The sequence below is a fragment of the Triticum dicoccoides genome, chromosome 4A, assembly GCF_002162155.2.
Source record: "Triticum dicoccoides isolate Atlit2015 ecotype Zavitan chromosome 4A, WEW_v2.0, whole genome shotgun sequence".
In the NCBI taxonomy this organism is placed as follows: domain Eukaryota; kingdom Viridiplantae; phylum Streptophyta; class Magnoliopsida; order Poales; family Poaceae; genus Triticum; species Triticum dicoccoides.
This window is the reverse complement of record NC_041386.1, coordinates 333725101-333741869: the sequence shown is the minus strand read 5'-3', so window position 1 is coordinate 333741869 and position 16769 is coordinate 333725101. Positions and strand designations below refer to the sequence as shown.

General features: G+C 44.2%; 1 protein-coding gene across 1 annotated transcript in view; it reads left to right on the top strand.

Annotated features, from left to right (window-relative positions):
• LOC119283515 (probable protein phosphatase 2C 75) overlaps positions 1–13634 on the top strand; it is a 28071-nt gene extending 14437 nt beyond the window's left edge. The window contains exons 3-7 of the mRNA XM_037563027.1: positions 6777–7115; positions 8084–8455; positions 8542–8659; positions 11876–12099; positions 12237–13634. Of these exons, the coding sequence (XP_037418924.1) occupies positions 6777–7115; positions 8084–8455; positions 8542–8659; positions 11876–12099; positions 12237–12647 (1464 nt within the window). The 3' untranslated portion in view covers positions 12648–13634. The remainder of the gene's footprint in view (positions 1–6776; positions 7116–8083; positions 8456–8541; positions 8660–11875; positions 12100–12236) is intronic.
• Positions 13635–16769: the final 3135 nt, after the last annotated feature.

Genomic DNA, 16769 nt, shown 5'->3' with positions numbered 1-16769 from the left:
CCTGCGTTGCCTTGCGGGCGATCCTCGCAAGGCTGATCCCTCCAGTCTCCCTCGCGAGGCGGGTCTTGCCAGCGATCCTCGCGAGGTCGATCGCGCCACCCTTGGCGCGGGCAGCAGTCTTCCTAGCGTCCTGCGTTCCTTCCTCCTCCTCGGCCGTAGCCCCGGTCACCGCGGTCGGGGCGACGGCCGATCCTTCCTTCTCGCACGGCTCGGAGTTCTTGACATTCGTTGGTGTTGTGGATGTGGAGGTCGTGGTACACACAATACCGACTGCCCTTGGAAGATTCGGTCTGATCTCTGCCCCGCTTGGTGTCTGGTTCTGCCGCGAGCACGGCAGCCCCCTTGCTCTTCACATCCTTGGCCTTGGGCTTCTTCTCTTCTGGGTCTGCGGCAGGCAGCTCGAGGAGGGAGAGACGCCCTTCTTCAGCCCTGGCGCACTTGGTTGCCAAGCTGAACAACTCCAAGGAAGTGCACAGGTCTTCATGCATCACCAGCTCCTCCTTCATCTTGACATCGCGCACGCTGTCGGAGAAGGCTGAGATGATGGCCTCCTCGGTCACCTTGGGAATCTTGAGGCGTGCCTTATTGAAGCGCTGGATGTACTTCTGCAGGGTCTCTCCGGGTTGTTGCTTGATGCGGCGCATGTCGCTCATGGCGGGTGGCCGGTCGCGAGTACCTTGGAAGTTGGCGATGAAGCGGGTGCGCATCTCGTCCCAGGAGGAGATCGTGCCTGGAGCCAGGTTCAGGAGCCAGGTGCAGGCCCCGTCCTTGAGCGCCATGGGAAACCAGTTCGCCATGACCTTCTCGTCTCCGTTGGCAGCTTCAATGCCCAGCTCATAGAGCTGGAGGAACTCCGTAGGGTCGGACGTGCCGCCGTAACGAGGAGGCAGGTCTGGCTTGAACTTGCCGGGCCACGCGATGCTGCGTAGCTCGGTGGTGAAGGCACGGCAGCCTGCTGTGGCCACGGGAGGCCTTGGGTGACGGAGAGCTTGGTCTTGCATGTCCCCACGCGCTGCAGCTGGGAGCAGCGTGGGGTCTCGACGTGCGGGAGCAGGAGCATGGTCGCGGCGTGCTGGAGCAGAGAGCGCCCGGGCAGCTTCTTGCGGGCGAGGGACTTCTTGGCAGCTCTGCTCTTGCCGCGCTGGCACCTGACGGAGCGGGTTCCGCCCAAGGGCCACGTGCCTTGGAGCCATGGCGCCTTCTTGAGGAGGAGGCGGCTGGGGCGCCCCCGGAGCTTCGTCACCCGCGCGGGGCGGGGTGCGGTGCAGCGGAACGGACGGCGCAGGAGAGCCCCCTGCGACGCGGACGAGCTCGGCGACGCGGTCGAGCCATTCTTCGTAGACGTCGTCGATGGGACGGTAGCGTAGGAGCTCGTTTGCCGTGATGAGCGCAGCTTGAGCCTCCATGGGTGCGCGGAGCGCGCGGGACGAAGAACCAGCTGGGGTGAGCGAGGGAGTAGCGGTGCGGCCGTCTTGCCGCATGGACGGATGCTGAGACGACGCTTGCTGCTCGTCCCCCATTGGGCCGGTGGCGGCATTGACGACAGGTGACGGGGAACGGCGAGGACGCCTGCCGACAGGAGCCGTCTGGGTGACGCGGGAGGCGAGAGCGGCCCGGCGCTCGGCGCGGGCCCGACGAGCGTCAGACATGAACGCGATGGTCGGAGGAGAACGGGGTGGTGGAAGACGAATTCCGGCGCACCCCTACCTGGCGCGCCAAATGTCGGATTTCGGGTTCCGGCAGACCCTTGAGGTTCGAACACTGGCGTGCACGCGGAGATTTTGCCTTCTACCTACCTGCACCCCTCCGCCTCGCTAAGATCTAAGCTATGGAAAAAACAACACAAGAGACACATGGTTTATACTGGTTCGGGCCACCGTTGTGGTGTAATACCCTACTCCAGTGTGTGGTATGGTGGATTGCCTCTTGGGCTGATGATGATGAGCAATACAAGGAAGAACAGCCTCGTGAGGGTCTGTTCTTGGCTGGGGCGACGAACTGCTAGGAGGAGTTCAGTCACCCTTCTCTCTCTCTTATCGATTGCGATCCGGTCTCCTTTACTCTGTGGGTGGCTAGTCCTATTTATAGGCAAAGGCCCTGGGCCTCATCCCAAATATTGAGCGGGAAGGGCGCCAACAATTGGCCACTTTGAAGGGGAACATCTGGTACACTTATCCTAACTAAAGTTGGTCATCGCCTGCCAAAGGCTCTGGTGGTGACGCTGGCTGGGGCTCCACAATGACTCCCTTCCTGTCGTTGGACTGGTCTTGGTCTCGTTGCACCGAAACGGGTGCCTTTGCTTGATGCTCTCGCCTGCGCTTGCTCCCTTTGCACCAAAGAGGAAAGAAGGACTCTGCGCGGGCTGGCGCCCGCCTGGCACCCTTGGTCGTCATGACTTGCGTCACGGGCACCTCGTGAGGTACCCCGCCTTAATCTCTCCACCTGATGAGGCCGTGTCTGAGGAAGCTCCGTGTCGTTCGCCCCGCGAGGCTTGGCCCCTAGCGAGGGTCTTGGGTCTGTGTTGATGAAGATGGGCCGTGCTGGGCCCCCCTTTGAGCCACGCCGCAGACCGCAGGCAGGCAAGTCTGGGGACCCCCGTTTCCAGAACGCCGACAAAAACATAAATAAGAAAACGGGCTGGCCCAGTCATGCGCGCCATGTGCGAAGATTAGACTATTTGATGCATAGTGCGAAAAATAAGGTTTTGCCAGTTATGTGGGCTGGCTTCGCTCGGCTACAGCTCGCGCATGCCACATACGAAATTCTGGAGAAAAATTTAGTACCACCTTGGATAGAAAAATAAAATTCAATGGTGAACGGGGTGAAAAAAATAAAGAAACGCATCTTCTTTATTAGTAAAAAGAGTATAAATATAGATATAGATATAAAATTAGACTAGGTCTTCTTTGGACTCCGTATGTTTCCTTTTTTCCCACATTAAACATACAATTATCAAAAAAATGTGTTCCACAATCTTATGTTTTACACATGCAATACTATTATATTCATTTATGTTTTTTAGTCTTTTGTAAGTCCCGTGACTCAAAGAGTCTAAGGTTCCTTTGGTTTGAAGAAATTTTGTAGGATAGAATATGTATAGAAATAATTCTTTTAGAGACCTTAGGTTTGTAGGAATAGAAAATTATTATCTCTACCCTCCTTGTTTCAAAGGAAAACAAACATTAGCCTTGACTTAATGAAAAAAATATTATATAATGTGAATTAAAGGATATTTTTTTTCCAATAATAAAGTGGCTATCGTTTCTGGTCGTATGTCATCATAATTGCTATTAAAGTTATCATAAATTACCCACTATGCCACAGATAAGTGAAGAAAAAAACAATTCATTTTTTCTCGAAATCACACCCATGCTCTGTAGTTCTTATATAAACTGTTGCGCATAAAGAATGTCAGCACCTGAGCAACTCAGTGGTCATTGTCCCTCCTCATGGGAGACCAGGGGTCGAACTCCTTATTCTTTTCTCTCATTTTCCCCTATCGCAAGCGCGCCTACTCCTCCTGCATGTTGTAATGGGCCGGCCCATTTGTAGGTCGTAGCGCCCTGTTTCATATTTCAGTTTCTATTTTTACTTTGTTATTTCTGTTTTCCTTTTTTCTTCCTTAAATTAATTCATTATTTCCAAAAGAACATAATTTCTAAAGTTGTAAGTTTTTCAGAAAATATAGAAAAATCATAAACTGTTTGTGAGTTCAAAAAAATCGGAAAATCATAAAATGACCATGATTTCAAAACAATGTTCACATATTATAAAAAAACATGATTTAAAATAAATGTCCATGAAATCAAGAATCTTCATGATTTTTTTAAAGGATCCACTATTCAAAACATATTCAAGAATTTTAAAAAAATGTACATGAAACTTTGGAATACGTTCAAAAAAATAAATAGATCCGTAAATAATGAACATAACAATACCTCTTTCTCTCTTTTTTCCGCAAGCACACCTACTCCTCCCGCACGTTGTAATGAGCAGACCCATTTGCAGGTTGCCGCGACCCTGTTTTCTATATCATTTTTTGCTTTTTACGTTCTCACTTCTGATTTAGTTTTTTCTTCTTTAAATTAATTCGTGATTTCCAGAAGAACCAAATTTTAAAAGGTTGTAAGCTTAAAAAAAGTATTGAAAAATCATAAAATGTTTGTGAATTCAAAGATCATTCGGAAAATCATAAAATGATCATGATTTCGAAAAATGTTCAAATATTATAAAAAACATGATTTCAGATCATTGTTCATGAAATATAAATGTTCATGATTTTTTAAAAGGATCCATTATTTAAAAAATATTCATGAATTTATAAAAAATGTACTTGAAAATTTTGAATATGTTCACAAGAATTAAAACAGATCCGTAGATAATGAACATAACGATACCCCTTTTCGCTCCTTTTCTCTCTCGCAAGCACGCCTACTCCTCCAGCATGCGGTAATGGGCCGGCCCATTTGCAGGTTGCAGCGTCCCTGTTTTCTATTTCATTTTTTTGCTTTTTGCGTTCTTATTTCTGTTTTTGTTTTATCTTCTTTAAATTAGTTCGTGATTTGCAGAAGAACGAAATTTCAAAAGGCTATGAGTTTTTTAAAAAGTATTGACAAATCATAAACTGTTTGTGAATTCAAAAAACATTCGGAAAATCATAAAATGGTCATGATTTCAGAAAAATGTTCACATATTATAAAAAAACATGATTCCAAATAAATGTTCATGATTTTTTAAGAGATCCAGTATTCAAAAAATATTCAGGAATTTATAGAAAATGTACAACAAATTTTAGAATATGGTTACAAAAACTAAAACAGATCCATAAATAATGAACACAACGATACCCCTTTTCTCTCCTTTTTTCTCTCGCAAGCGCGCCTACTCCTCCCACACACGGTTATGGGCCGACCCATTTGCAGGTTGCTGCGCCCTTGTTTTCTATTTCATTTTTTGCTTTTTACATTCTCATTTCTGTTTTAGTTTTTTCTTCTTTAAATTAATTCGTGATTTCCAGAAGAACCAAATTTCAAACGGTTGTGAGATTTAAAAAAAAGTATTGACAAATCATAAACTGTTAGTGAATTCAAAAAACATTCGAAAAATTATAAAATGATCATGGTTTCGAAAAATTGTTCGCATAGTATAAAGAAATCACGATTTCAAATAAATTTTCATGATTATTTTTAAAAAGATTCAGTATTAAAAAAATCGGGAATTTGATAAAAATGTCCATGAAATTTATGAATATTTTCAGAAAAATTAAAATAGAGCCGTAAATAATTAACAGAACGAACTTTCGCTTACCTACATGTTTTATTAGGAGATCTGTAGAGGTCGTTTTATGATTTATCTAGTCCCTCGCTTTGGGTAAAAAAGGTTTTCGTGTCTTGTACAACGGTGAGCCCTCAAAATTTGACACAACTTTCTATGAATTAGTTTTTGTAAGCTATATAAAAATGTCTAAATTTCTATTTTGCCCTCATACACAGTTACGTTTATTCTGGTGCCACATTACTGATTATGATAAACCGATCTATGCTAGGTCAAGGCGAGACACTCATTCCTTAGTCTAACTTAGGCAGGGGCTATCAAATGCAGTTTGCTTAACGATATTTTTTCGTTGCGACGCTTTAGGAAGTCAAGTCGTGATGTGACGATCACATTTTTTGTTTTTGAAATGACTTTTCAAAATTTCCTTATCTCGTCATGACATCACTCAGACATAGTTTCTGAAATGACATTTTAAAAGTCTTTATGTCATCTTGGTATTTGATTCAGACTTATCTTATATCTACTCCAGTTTTCTCCTGTTGCAACGCACATGCATATTTGCTAGTAGTTTATATTCATACTCATAGAATTTGAGATGCATAACATTTACTCCCTCCTTTCATCTATATAGGGCCTAATACGTTTTTCGAAGTTAACTTTGACTATATGTTAAAGCAATAATATATGACATGCAACTTACACAAAGCATACCATCAAATTCGTATGTGAAAGGAAATTTCAATGATATAATTTTTACATTATGCATGTCATGTATTAAGGGCATGGTCAATGCATAGCCTCAGGGTGATGCCTCACATGCCATGTAGGATCGAATAACAGAAAAAGTAAGTTCGGATGGGGAAGCGGGATCCTCTCCAGGAGACGGGTACTTAGAGACAAAAAGTGTGGTCCAGTGCATAAAGTTTAAAAAGTTAAAATGGAGAGGAGGGATGCATGTGTAGTGAAAATTACTTTCTATTTTTGATGAGGTTCACTAGCAGTAGATTGCATTAGGGAGAAAAAATCAACACATATGCTTCAAGTTACTTTTTGTCATGAGGCATCTGTATCCATATGCCATCATTGTACATCCATAATCTTGTCAATAGTCAAAGACGGTTTTGAAAAAATCATTAGATCATATATAGATGGAAGGAGGGAGTAGATTTTTTATAAAGTTTTTATTTTCTTCCCATAGTATGAACGTTTCCGGTCCACATAAGGAGCCGACCGATCCGGCCGCCGATCCCCTTGCACCAAACCACGCCGAGCCACTTGTTCTTCCCCGCTCCCTTGCTATTTTTCTTTGTCCCCATTTTCGCTGTCGGATTCCCTCCCTATTCTTGTCCGATCCCGCCCTCTCTACTTTTCTGGTTAGCTCGTGACGTGTCCCCGTTGGTGCTGGTTGGTCGCCCACGACGCCATCAAAGAACGCCACTGTCCCTCTCGCAAAGATCGAAATCTTGGCAGCGTTGCGTTTGGGCAGAGGTTGAATCTTTGAGGGTGGCTTGGGCTGTGACCAACGGGGCAAGACGGCGGCTATAACGGCGGCAGCGGTGGCGACGGCGGCGCCGTCGTCGGGGGGTGGGGGAGGGGGCGGTGGAGGCGGGTGCCTGGATTGCCTGCAGGATGTGGTGAGGGCGCTGGCGATTGGGTCGTGCCTGCCGGCAGACCAGCGGCCGATCGAGGTGGCGGCCCTACCCGGGAAGGTGGGAGGAGGCAGGAGGAGGGGGGAGGAGGCCCCCAGGAGGATTGCTTGGACTGGGTCTGGCAATGTGGCCTGCCTCTTCACGCGGCAGGGGAAGAAGGGCACCAACCAAGACGCCATGGTCGCGTGGGAGGTATCTGCACAACAAGATCCCTTTATTTACACTTTTGGTGCTTTGAATGTTCATTTCCTCTTTATTTGATAATGGCTACTAATGAGCTTGCGTAGTAAAATAGTTTCCTGGGAGTTGAAGTATCGTCAACAATTAGGGGTTGTTTATTTATCGGGCAACGTCAAGTTAAAATGATACATTAATAAAATCAAAAATATGAATTGCCAACAACTTGAGGGGCTTTCACAGGATAAACAAGGCATAATGATCCAACTTGTTTTAGCCAACACGAGACTACATTTCGGCTTGATATTTGAAAAGAAACAACTCGATGGCTATGAATGTTGCTCATGGAAGATGTTTCTAGCTCTAACTGATGGTGGATTAAGTATTGGCCACCATCTTTCCCACTTCCATACTTCCATATGAACTATGAAGTCTTATTTGTTGGATATGGCAACCGTCTTGCTTACCCATATGCTGTCTCTTAGTTAAGGTGGTTATTGATTATTATGCGTTTTAGGCCATGAGGTTATGTTCTAGATGAAACTGTCCATGCTTGAATGAGGCATGCTTGCAAATGCAGGATCAGATAAATGACTCGCCCAGTCAAAGAGTACCCCCTTGTGTGAACCATTTATTTGAATCCAACAGTTGCGTGCATATCAAAAGTATAACAGAATAGTGACCTTTTCTAACTCATTCCACTTTCGACACTCTTTATGAATTAAATCATGCCAATTGTATCGAGTGAACGTGTGGAGCCTGGTCTTGTGGCACGACCGACTCCGCAAGTGTGATGGCTGAGCATGCATTGACATAAGGTGTATGTCAACGTCGCGTTTCATTGACATCAGGTGGTTGTCAACGTCGCCGTTGCATTCGCGCTGTAGCATTCTCCATTAAATTATATAGATACTTGACAAATGGATATTGATGTTTGCCTCCTTGTTTTCTTGCTCTTGGATGCCTTGGGGCATGATGTACAGAACTTCAATGGGAGATCAGACACAGTATTTTGTGGAGTTTTTGATGGTCATGGTCCACATGGCCATCTCGTCGCGCGGAAAGTAAGAGATACTCTCCCTTTGAAGCTGTGTGATTTGATATATGATGACTATGGGGAGAGCCCAACCAGCAATTCAGATGGATCAGTTTTAGAAGAGAGTTTATCTCCATACCCAGATGCAGAGGACAAGTCTCCCACATTCACCGCACAGAAAGAAGAACATCTAGAATTCTTTGACTCAATGAAAGAGTCTTTCCGAAAAGCTTTTAGAGTTATGGATAAGGAGCTTAAATTACATCGGAACATAGATAGCATTTGCAGTGGAACTACCGCAGTTACTTTAATTAAACAGGTACAGTGGAACCTATTCCTTGAATGGCTTTAATTACTCAAAAGTTCCAGGTATGAGCAATTGATTTTTTCTCACTATACCATCAGGGTCAGGATCTTATTGTCGGGAATCTAGGTGACTCTAGAGCTGTATTAGGCACTAGAGATCAGAACGGTCATTTGGTTGCCCATCAGTTGACAGTTGACCTGAAACCTGATCATCCAAGTAAATATCTTTCACTCTCAAGTTTAAATTAATGAATCTTCTATATTATATCTCTTCTGTTTAATGTGTTGGCTTAATCCTACTACTTGTGACTGTTTATGTGATGCCATTAATTGAATGATTCTTTTTCTGTTGCTGCTGAATTGGCACATTCTTGCTCATTTTCTCAGAACAAGAATGTATGTTATCTCTTCCTTGTCTCCAATCATTTTATATATGTTTATATTTCTAATATTTGAAGAGTGGTGACTTAGAATTTTCACCTTGTTCTTGCTGATAACCATGGTAGTAACTTCACAACATTTTTTACTGCAGAAACAAAAGTTAGAAATAAAGCAGTTTTGTTTTTAGTTGTGGATAACTTCTATATTATGTTTGACATGATGGATATGGTACAATCATCTTTATTTGTATGCAAATCATGAACATTTGATTCACAACTACACTAGGGAGGCCTTTAGATCGTGCTCATTCCCATCTATGGTTTACCATACATAGACCCCAGATCGCAGCTACACTTTGTGTTTCTCCAACGCTCACCACATGGCATTCCACGGTATCTTGCCGTAGGCCTTCTCCAAGTCAATGAACACTATAAGCAGGTCCTTTTGCTCCTTGTATCTCTCCATAAGTTGCCGTACCAGGAAAATGGCTTCCATGCTCGACCTCCCAGGCATGAAACCGAAATGATTTTTGGTCACGCTTGTCATTCTTCTTAAGTGGTGCTCAATGACTCTCTCCCATAACTTCATTGTATGGCTCATCAGCTTAGTTGCACGGTAATTAGTACAACACTACAACTTCGAATTTCCCCCTTGTTCTTGAAGATTGGTACTAATATACTCCGCCCCCATTCTTCTAACACCTTGTTTGCCCGAAAAATGAGGTTGAAAAGCTTAGCTAGCCATACTATCGCTATGTCTCCGAGGCCTCTTCACACCTCAATGGGGATGCAATAAGATGGAGCACCTCCTTCCTTCCAACGACCCTCCTTAATGACCCTCTCCTTGAAAGCTTGAGCTGCCTCCCCCTTAAGCTTCCACCACTTCGTTCTAGTGACTTTGGCACACTTATCCCACTGGACACGAATCCAAAAACGGAAGTCAGCCACCACAAGCTTATGTTGAGGGACAACACTCTCTCCAGGTATCACCTGACAATCTAGGCAAGCACACATGTCTTCTCTTCTTGAGAGAACACAATCAATCAGTAGTGTTGACCACTACTAAAAGTCACTAGATGTGATTCTCTCTTTTTAAAGGTGTTAGTTATTATCATGTTGTAGGCTAGAGCAAAGCATAAGACATCTTCTCCTTCTTGATTCCTGATGTGATAGCCAAAGCCCCCATGCACCCCCTTCAAAACCTGTGTTAGATGTGCCCACGTGGCCATTGAGGTCTCCTCCTATGAGAAGAGCTTCTCGCCAGTAGTTGTTCCCGTGTCCACAACTTGAAGCCGGTATCCTCCACCTCCTTCGCCTTGTGGTCCCCTCCATTTGGTTTCTTGGACGCAAAGGGTATCAACACCTATCCTCACTGTTGTATCAACTAGCTCCCGTAACTTACCTGTTAAAGGCCCTACGTTCCAGCTACCTAAGCAGATCCTACTAGGCTTGGCTAGCTTCCTTACCCTTCACATACATCGAGTCAAATGCGAAGACCCTTGCTCATTTTTCACTACACCCGGGCGTCGATGTAGCGCGCCACGAAGGATGCGACGACCCGGTCCCTGCTCACTTATCACCGTATCCAGATGAAGATATGGCGCGCCACCAAGGGGGTGACGGCCTGACCCTTGTCCATTTTCTTCTGGGTTCCATCTCCATAAGTGTGGCTGAGTTTTGATGTTGGCTCACCAGGTCTATCACAACCCTTCTCCTTTACCCAGGCTTGGCACCGACTATGTTGAGACAACATAGGCGGAGTTTTTCTACCACTATTTCTAAAATTTAGAATAGGGGATGGGATAGGGGCTCTGCTGGAATGCTTTTATGTAGATGGCTCTCCTAAAAATGTAAATAAAGTCGATCATTAACTGTTTCATGGAAAATTACAATTCAGACCACATATTTTATTTTATTTACATGTAAACTGCATTTTTGTACGTAAAAAAGCTATACTGCATAAACTATGGACTTCGGCGATGTTTTTTCGCAAAACTTGCATTGAGGTATATTGAGAATAATAAAGAGGTATAATATGCTTGTTTAAGAGGTATATTTGAATGTGGGAGTACATACCTCTAGGAGTACAAAAAATTAGTCCTGTATATATAAATATAATTAACACAGGGACACAGACACACACACACGCGCACACATATCTCTGAACTAATTTTTTGACTCCTGGCAGTATGTACTCCCATATTCAATATACCTCCAAAAAAAAATCTATTATACCTCTTTATCATTCTTAATGTACCTTATTAATTATTCTAAGATCCTCAATACAAGTTTTACAAAAATATATCATCGCAGCCCTTAGTTTGAATAATATACCATTTTTTACGTTAAAAACAGTTTATGTGCAAATAATATGAAATATATGGTCTCAAATGGAAATTTTCCTATAACTTTGGAGCATCCAGTAATTATTAATGAAGTATATTAAAAATATAAAGAGATATAATCGATTCATCTGTGTGATATGTGAGGAGCGGTACTCCCAGGATTGTAGAATCATTTTATATATACACCATAGCTAGCTAGTAGCCCTTGGTTTGTATCAAGATGCGTGCAAGAAATTGCTGGAGTAGTGGCCACTTACTTGTCTCACTCATTAAGTTGAGCATGTGCCTTTCTGATCGTGTCCACAGGCTTTCCTAATCATGGAAATTATATGCTTCCTAATTAGAATTACAGGCACCATGGTGTATATATACACACTTTTGTCAGTTTGCTTTTTACCGATATGGTTTGACCTTTGTGCCATATGGTTTTGATCTACTAATGTGCCGTGCGGATTCATTACCCGGGAAACAGTTTCCCTTGCGACAATCGTTGGTCCTCTCTAGCTGCAGTTATGAAGGTTGTTTTGTTTATGTCAGTGTGGGACATGTAGCTAGGTGAATGCACCGTTTTCTCTAGTAGGTTAGTCTATTAATGTCTGTTCAAACTAAACACTAGTTCCCTTCTGAGCCCGTATCCTAAAAAAAATCTGTTCCTACTGTCGTGATGAATGCTATTTGAGCCGTAACGAAATGTTAATATCTTAACAGGAGAGGCTAGGAGGATCAAGCGATGTAATGGACGGGTCTTTGCTCACCAGGATGAACCAGATGTGGCTCGCCTTTGGCTTCCTAACTGCAACTCTCCAGGCCTAGCAATGGCACGAGCTTTTGGTGATTTTTGTCTAAAGGATTTTGGGCTGATCTCTGTACCTGAGGTCACCTATAGGCGAATCATGGAGAAGGATCAGTTCATTGTCCTTGCCACTGATGGGGTAACCAAACAAAAATAAATAAACATTGCTTTCTGTGTGACTTGTTCTCGATGGGGAAACAATAGTTTCTTCTGATTCAATAAATGCACTGCCCATCTGTTAATATACTCTAATACCCAATTGCACTCTGGTTACAGGTGTGGGATGTTCTGTCCAACCAGGAAGTGGTGGAAGTTGTTGCCTCATGCTCTGGCCGTTCTGGCGCAGCCCGTGCTGTTGTTGATCTAGCAAATCAGACCTGGAAATTCAAGTACCCAACCTCCAAAACGGATGACTGTGCAGTGATCTGCCTTTTCCTGAGCAAAGAAGCCGATGCGGGTGGGCTATCAGGGCTGTCTGTTGCTAGCAAGGGAATTGGATCTAGTCCAGGGATGCCACCGCGATTAAGGACCCCCCAGCACTTCAGTAAAAGGGTAATTCCAGAGGATGCCGATGATGAATGTGACCCAAATATAAGTGGAGATGAGAGGTCATTGGAGGGCTTCACCCGGTTGAACACGCTTTTGACACTACCAAAGTTTGGTGATACAAGTCCAACCAAGAAATGAAGTTTTACTGATATTGATGTGGGAGTCTGCAGTTAGCAGGCACATTCGCTGATGTTTTGGAGATGAGAGCCTTATTGGCTATAGAGAGAAGTGCATATTTCAATCATGAACTCTTGCCCTAATTTAATTTACAACCCCGAACTTTAATACCGTCTAAATTACAACCCCCAAGTCTCAAAATCGGGTAGGATTCAACCCTCCCCTCTCTGTTGACCGGTTTTGACCTGGGGTGACCAGTTTTGACTAGTCAACGGGTCCAATCAGCATGCCACGTCAGATTTTTTTTTCAAAATTTCAAGAAAAAGTAAATAAAAATCTGTAAGATTAGGAAAAAAATATAAAAAAGCAAAATTCCAAAAAAATTGTTCGCGAAAAAAGCTAGGGAAAATAAAAAATGATTTTTTTTCTGGAAATATTTTTTTTTCTGGAATTTGAGTTTTTGGGTTTTTTCTGGATTTTTTTGGAAATTTGTTTTTTTTTATTTTCCGTGTTTTTCAGAAATTGGATTTCTTATTTCTTTTCCTGTATTTTCTTTGATTTTACAAGTTGTTTCCTTGGAAATTTTGCATTTTTTGCTGATGTGGCATGCTGACTGGACCTGTTGACTGGTCAAAACCGGTCAACCAGGTTAAAACCGGTCAACAAAGAGGGGAGGGTTGAATACTGGCCGGTTTTGAGAGTTGGGGGTTATAGTTTAGACGGTATTGGAGTTCGGGGTTGTAAATTAGACTAGTCCAAAAGTTCGGGGTTGAAATATGCACTTCTCTCTTGGCCATATCAGCATGCCCGGTGAGCTCGTGTCCGAATGTCGGTTTACTCTTAAGGATGAGTAGGGTTACTGTTTTATGTAAATCCTAACTCTCATTGTGCAACATGCGTTGGGAGGCAAGTTTCAGTTTGTTTCGAGTCGGCTTTGCCTTTCTTGCATGTTCAAGCTGAGTTTATATATATGTTAATACGATGTACGTGCTCGGTTTTCTACGTGAACAGGCCCTGCTCATTATATTTGTATCTTTATCCCAAATGCTCTAAAGTGCAGCTACAGTTTTTGACTACGACGATGGCATACGCATGTATTCTGTGCGATTAGATTTTTCTTTTCGGAGAGAAGAGAGATTTCATTACTCAAGGAGGCTTCTCAGCCTTACACAAGTTCATAATAGAGTCCAGCCCCGAAAACAGCCAAACCGCTGTCTGGGGTGTGCTGCAGCCATACACGGCGAGCTTATGACTAACTTTAGTATGCGAATGACCCGCCATCATCCGTCAGATCTCCTCAACAAGTACGCGACCTAGTCTAGTTCCACCATGATCGACAAATTTGTCCTGTGCAGGGCCAACGCTAGGCCCTACCTACATGCTGCTAGCTCCGCGTGAAGACCATTGTCGCATGCATGCATCTCCCTACACGCTGTATATAGAACATCACCTCTCTTGTTGCGCAGAAGCATGCCTCCTCCTGCTGCACCAGTAGGCTGTACGTAACTACCATCACAATTGAGCTTTGTCCATCCTGGAGGTGGTGGCGTCCAAGACCTATCATACTCCCGCACATGTTCCTTTTGAGTGGTCCGCTCTCCCTCATGCAGCATCATCTTCCTTTTCTCCATATCAGCTTGAGGGAATTGTTGTATACACATTAGCGAATTAATGTATCCCAGAAGAAATCTGCGGGATGCTTATGTGGGCGGTGGCGCCTTATCATGGGTGATCTCGTTGCGGATATACCACACCCGCCACATGATCATAAGAACCACCATGCGTGCCATCTCCGTAAGAGGGTCAAGGAGTGTGAAGAGCCACTCCGGTCCGTCGTTGCAGATGGACTCCATCTTTGGTATTTGCCAGTCTTGTGCCATGGTATGCCACAATTCCTTGGCGAGTGGGCACCTGCACAGCGCGTGGAAGCCGTCCTCTCGTTCCACACACAGGGGACAAACATCAGTAAGTTCGAGATGGCGGTAAAATTTGCTTGCCCATGTGGCGAGGGAGTTTGACACAATTCTCCATGCGAACACGCATACCTTAGGAGGAGCAGGACACCCCCAAATGATCTTTCAGATGACGCGACGACCATCCGGTGCCCTGTTCGTGGCGGTTGCCAATGGACGCTCGCGCTCGTCCATGGCTAAGCGATAGGTGGAGCGAACAATGAAGATATTGTTTCTCTCCGACGCCCATGCGATGATGTGGGACGTGTGACGTGTTTATAAGTACTCCCTCCGGCCCTTTAGTTTGCGTATAAGTTTTGTCTAAAGTCAAAATATCCATGATTTGACCAAACTTATAGAAAAAATATCAACATTCACAATAAAATCAATATCATTGGATTCATTATGGAATGTAGTTTCATATTATATATACTAGAAGCGTTTTGTGAGATTTGCTGCACGAGTTGTAGGCATGGTGATCCTATCAGGCATACTTCACTAAAATTTCCGATTCAGCGAATAGGCAAAACACATGGTGCAACATGCAAACATGAGTTGAACAAAAGGAAACAGAGTGTGCTTGTCTAGGCATAAAACACAAGCTAACTCAAAACAGATCATAAAGAATGCAAAACTTCACATTAATTTTGTAGAAAAAAACTATTATTGTAGCATATTTTCCTGCATTATAGTTGGAAAAAATAATTGAGGACATGCATTAACATTTGTCATACGAGTTGCAACCAACACTGCTACATGGAGATGTATTTCTACTCGTTCTAGTTCGAGGATCTACCTCCATTATTCTCATAGTATGTTTTTGAAAGTGACCATTTCCGGCTTTCATTTCATAAGCATGAGAGAGCGAAAAAAACAGTTGTTGATCAAGTGATCAGTGGATTGTAAGAGAAAAAAAAATACACTACCAGCTTAGCGGGCTCCTAAGCTAGCAAATCAGCCTGATCGCGATATCTCATGGCACGTCCCTGAAGGGGGTGCTCGATGCATTTGGCTCCGGCAATCCTCCATTGCTCCATGTCCTGGCGGTAGGCTTCAATGATGTTGTTCACACTTGGGGTCTTCCCCCGAAAGGTGCTCGTGTTGCGCTCGAACCAAATGTGCCAGACCACCAAGGGGAGTATCGATCTGGTTCCCTTCCTTGTGCCTGGAGATACTCCATCGATGATCATACGGACGCGCTCGGTCATTGTTTTGCCTGTGCTCCAGTTGGTGTGTGCCAGTGCATTGCAGCCAACCCAGGTTGCCACTTTGTTCCAGACCCAGATGGCGAATGTGCACTCCTAGAAGAGGTGCGATGAGGTCTCAAGGTTCCGTACGTACAACTGACAGAAATAGTTGTTGTCCCAGCCGTGTCTCTGGAATCTGTCATTGCACCAGAGCCTGTCCAAATGCAAAAACCATAGAAGCATTTTCATCTTGCCCAGAGCCCAAACCTTCCAGATGGATGTTTTGAAGTTGAGCGCCTGGCGGTCTTCAAACTGAGCGTCATAGGTAGAGCGCGCGGTTGTGACGCCCCGAGACCGATGCGCCAGGTGTCTTCCAGTTATTCGCCGTCGTTGCCATGTCATTCGCTTGCGTGTTGCACTTTTCCATGTCATCATTTGAATTTCATCTGCATGTTTTTCAAAACTTGCGTCAGTCCGGTTCTGCCAGTTCTCTCCGTTGTCCGTTCTGAGCCCAGACACACTCGCACGTGTCCGCGGCACCTCCGAAATATTATTTTATGAGCCGGAGAAAAACATTCTCGGAATGGGTTTGGAACAAGATATGACTCTATATGAATGCCTCCGGCGGTATACCGGGATATGCAATGACTCAAGAGTGACATGTATGAAAGAATATTGAATGGTGGCTTTGCCACAAATACGATGTCAACTACATGATCATGCTAAGCAATATGACGATGATGGAGCGTGTCATAGTAAACGGAACGGTGGAAAGTTGCATGGCAATATATCTCGGAATGGCTATGGAAATGCCATAATAGGTAGGTATGGTGGTTGTTTTGAGGAAGGTATATGGTGGGTTTATGGTACCGGCGAAAGTTGCGCGGTACTAGAGAGGCTAGCAATGGTGGAAGGGTGAGAGTGCGTATAATCCATGGACTCAACATTAGTCATAAAGAACTCATATACTTATTGCAAAAATCTATTAGTTATCGAAACAAAGT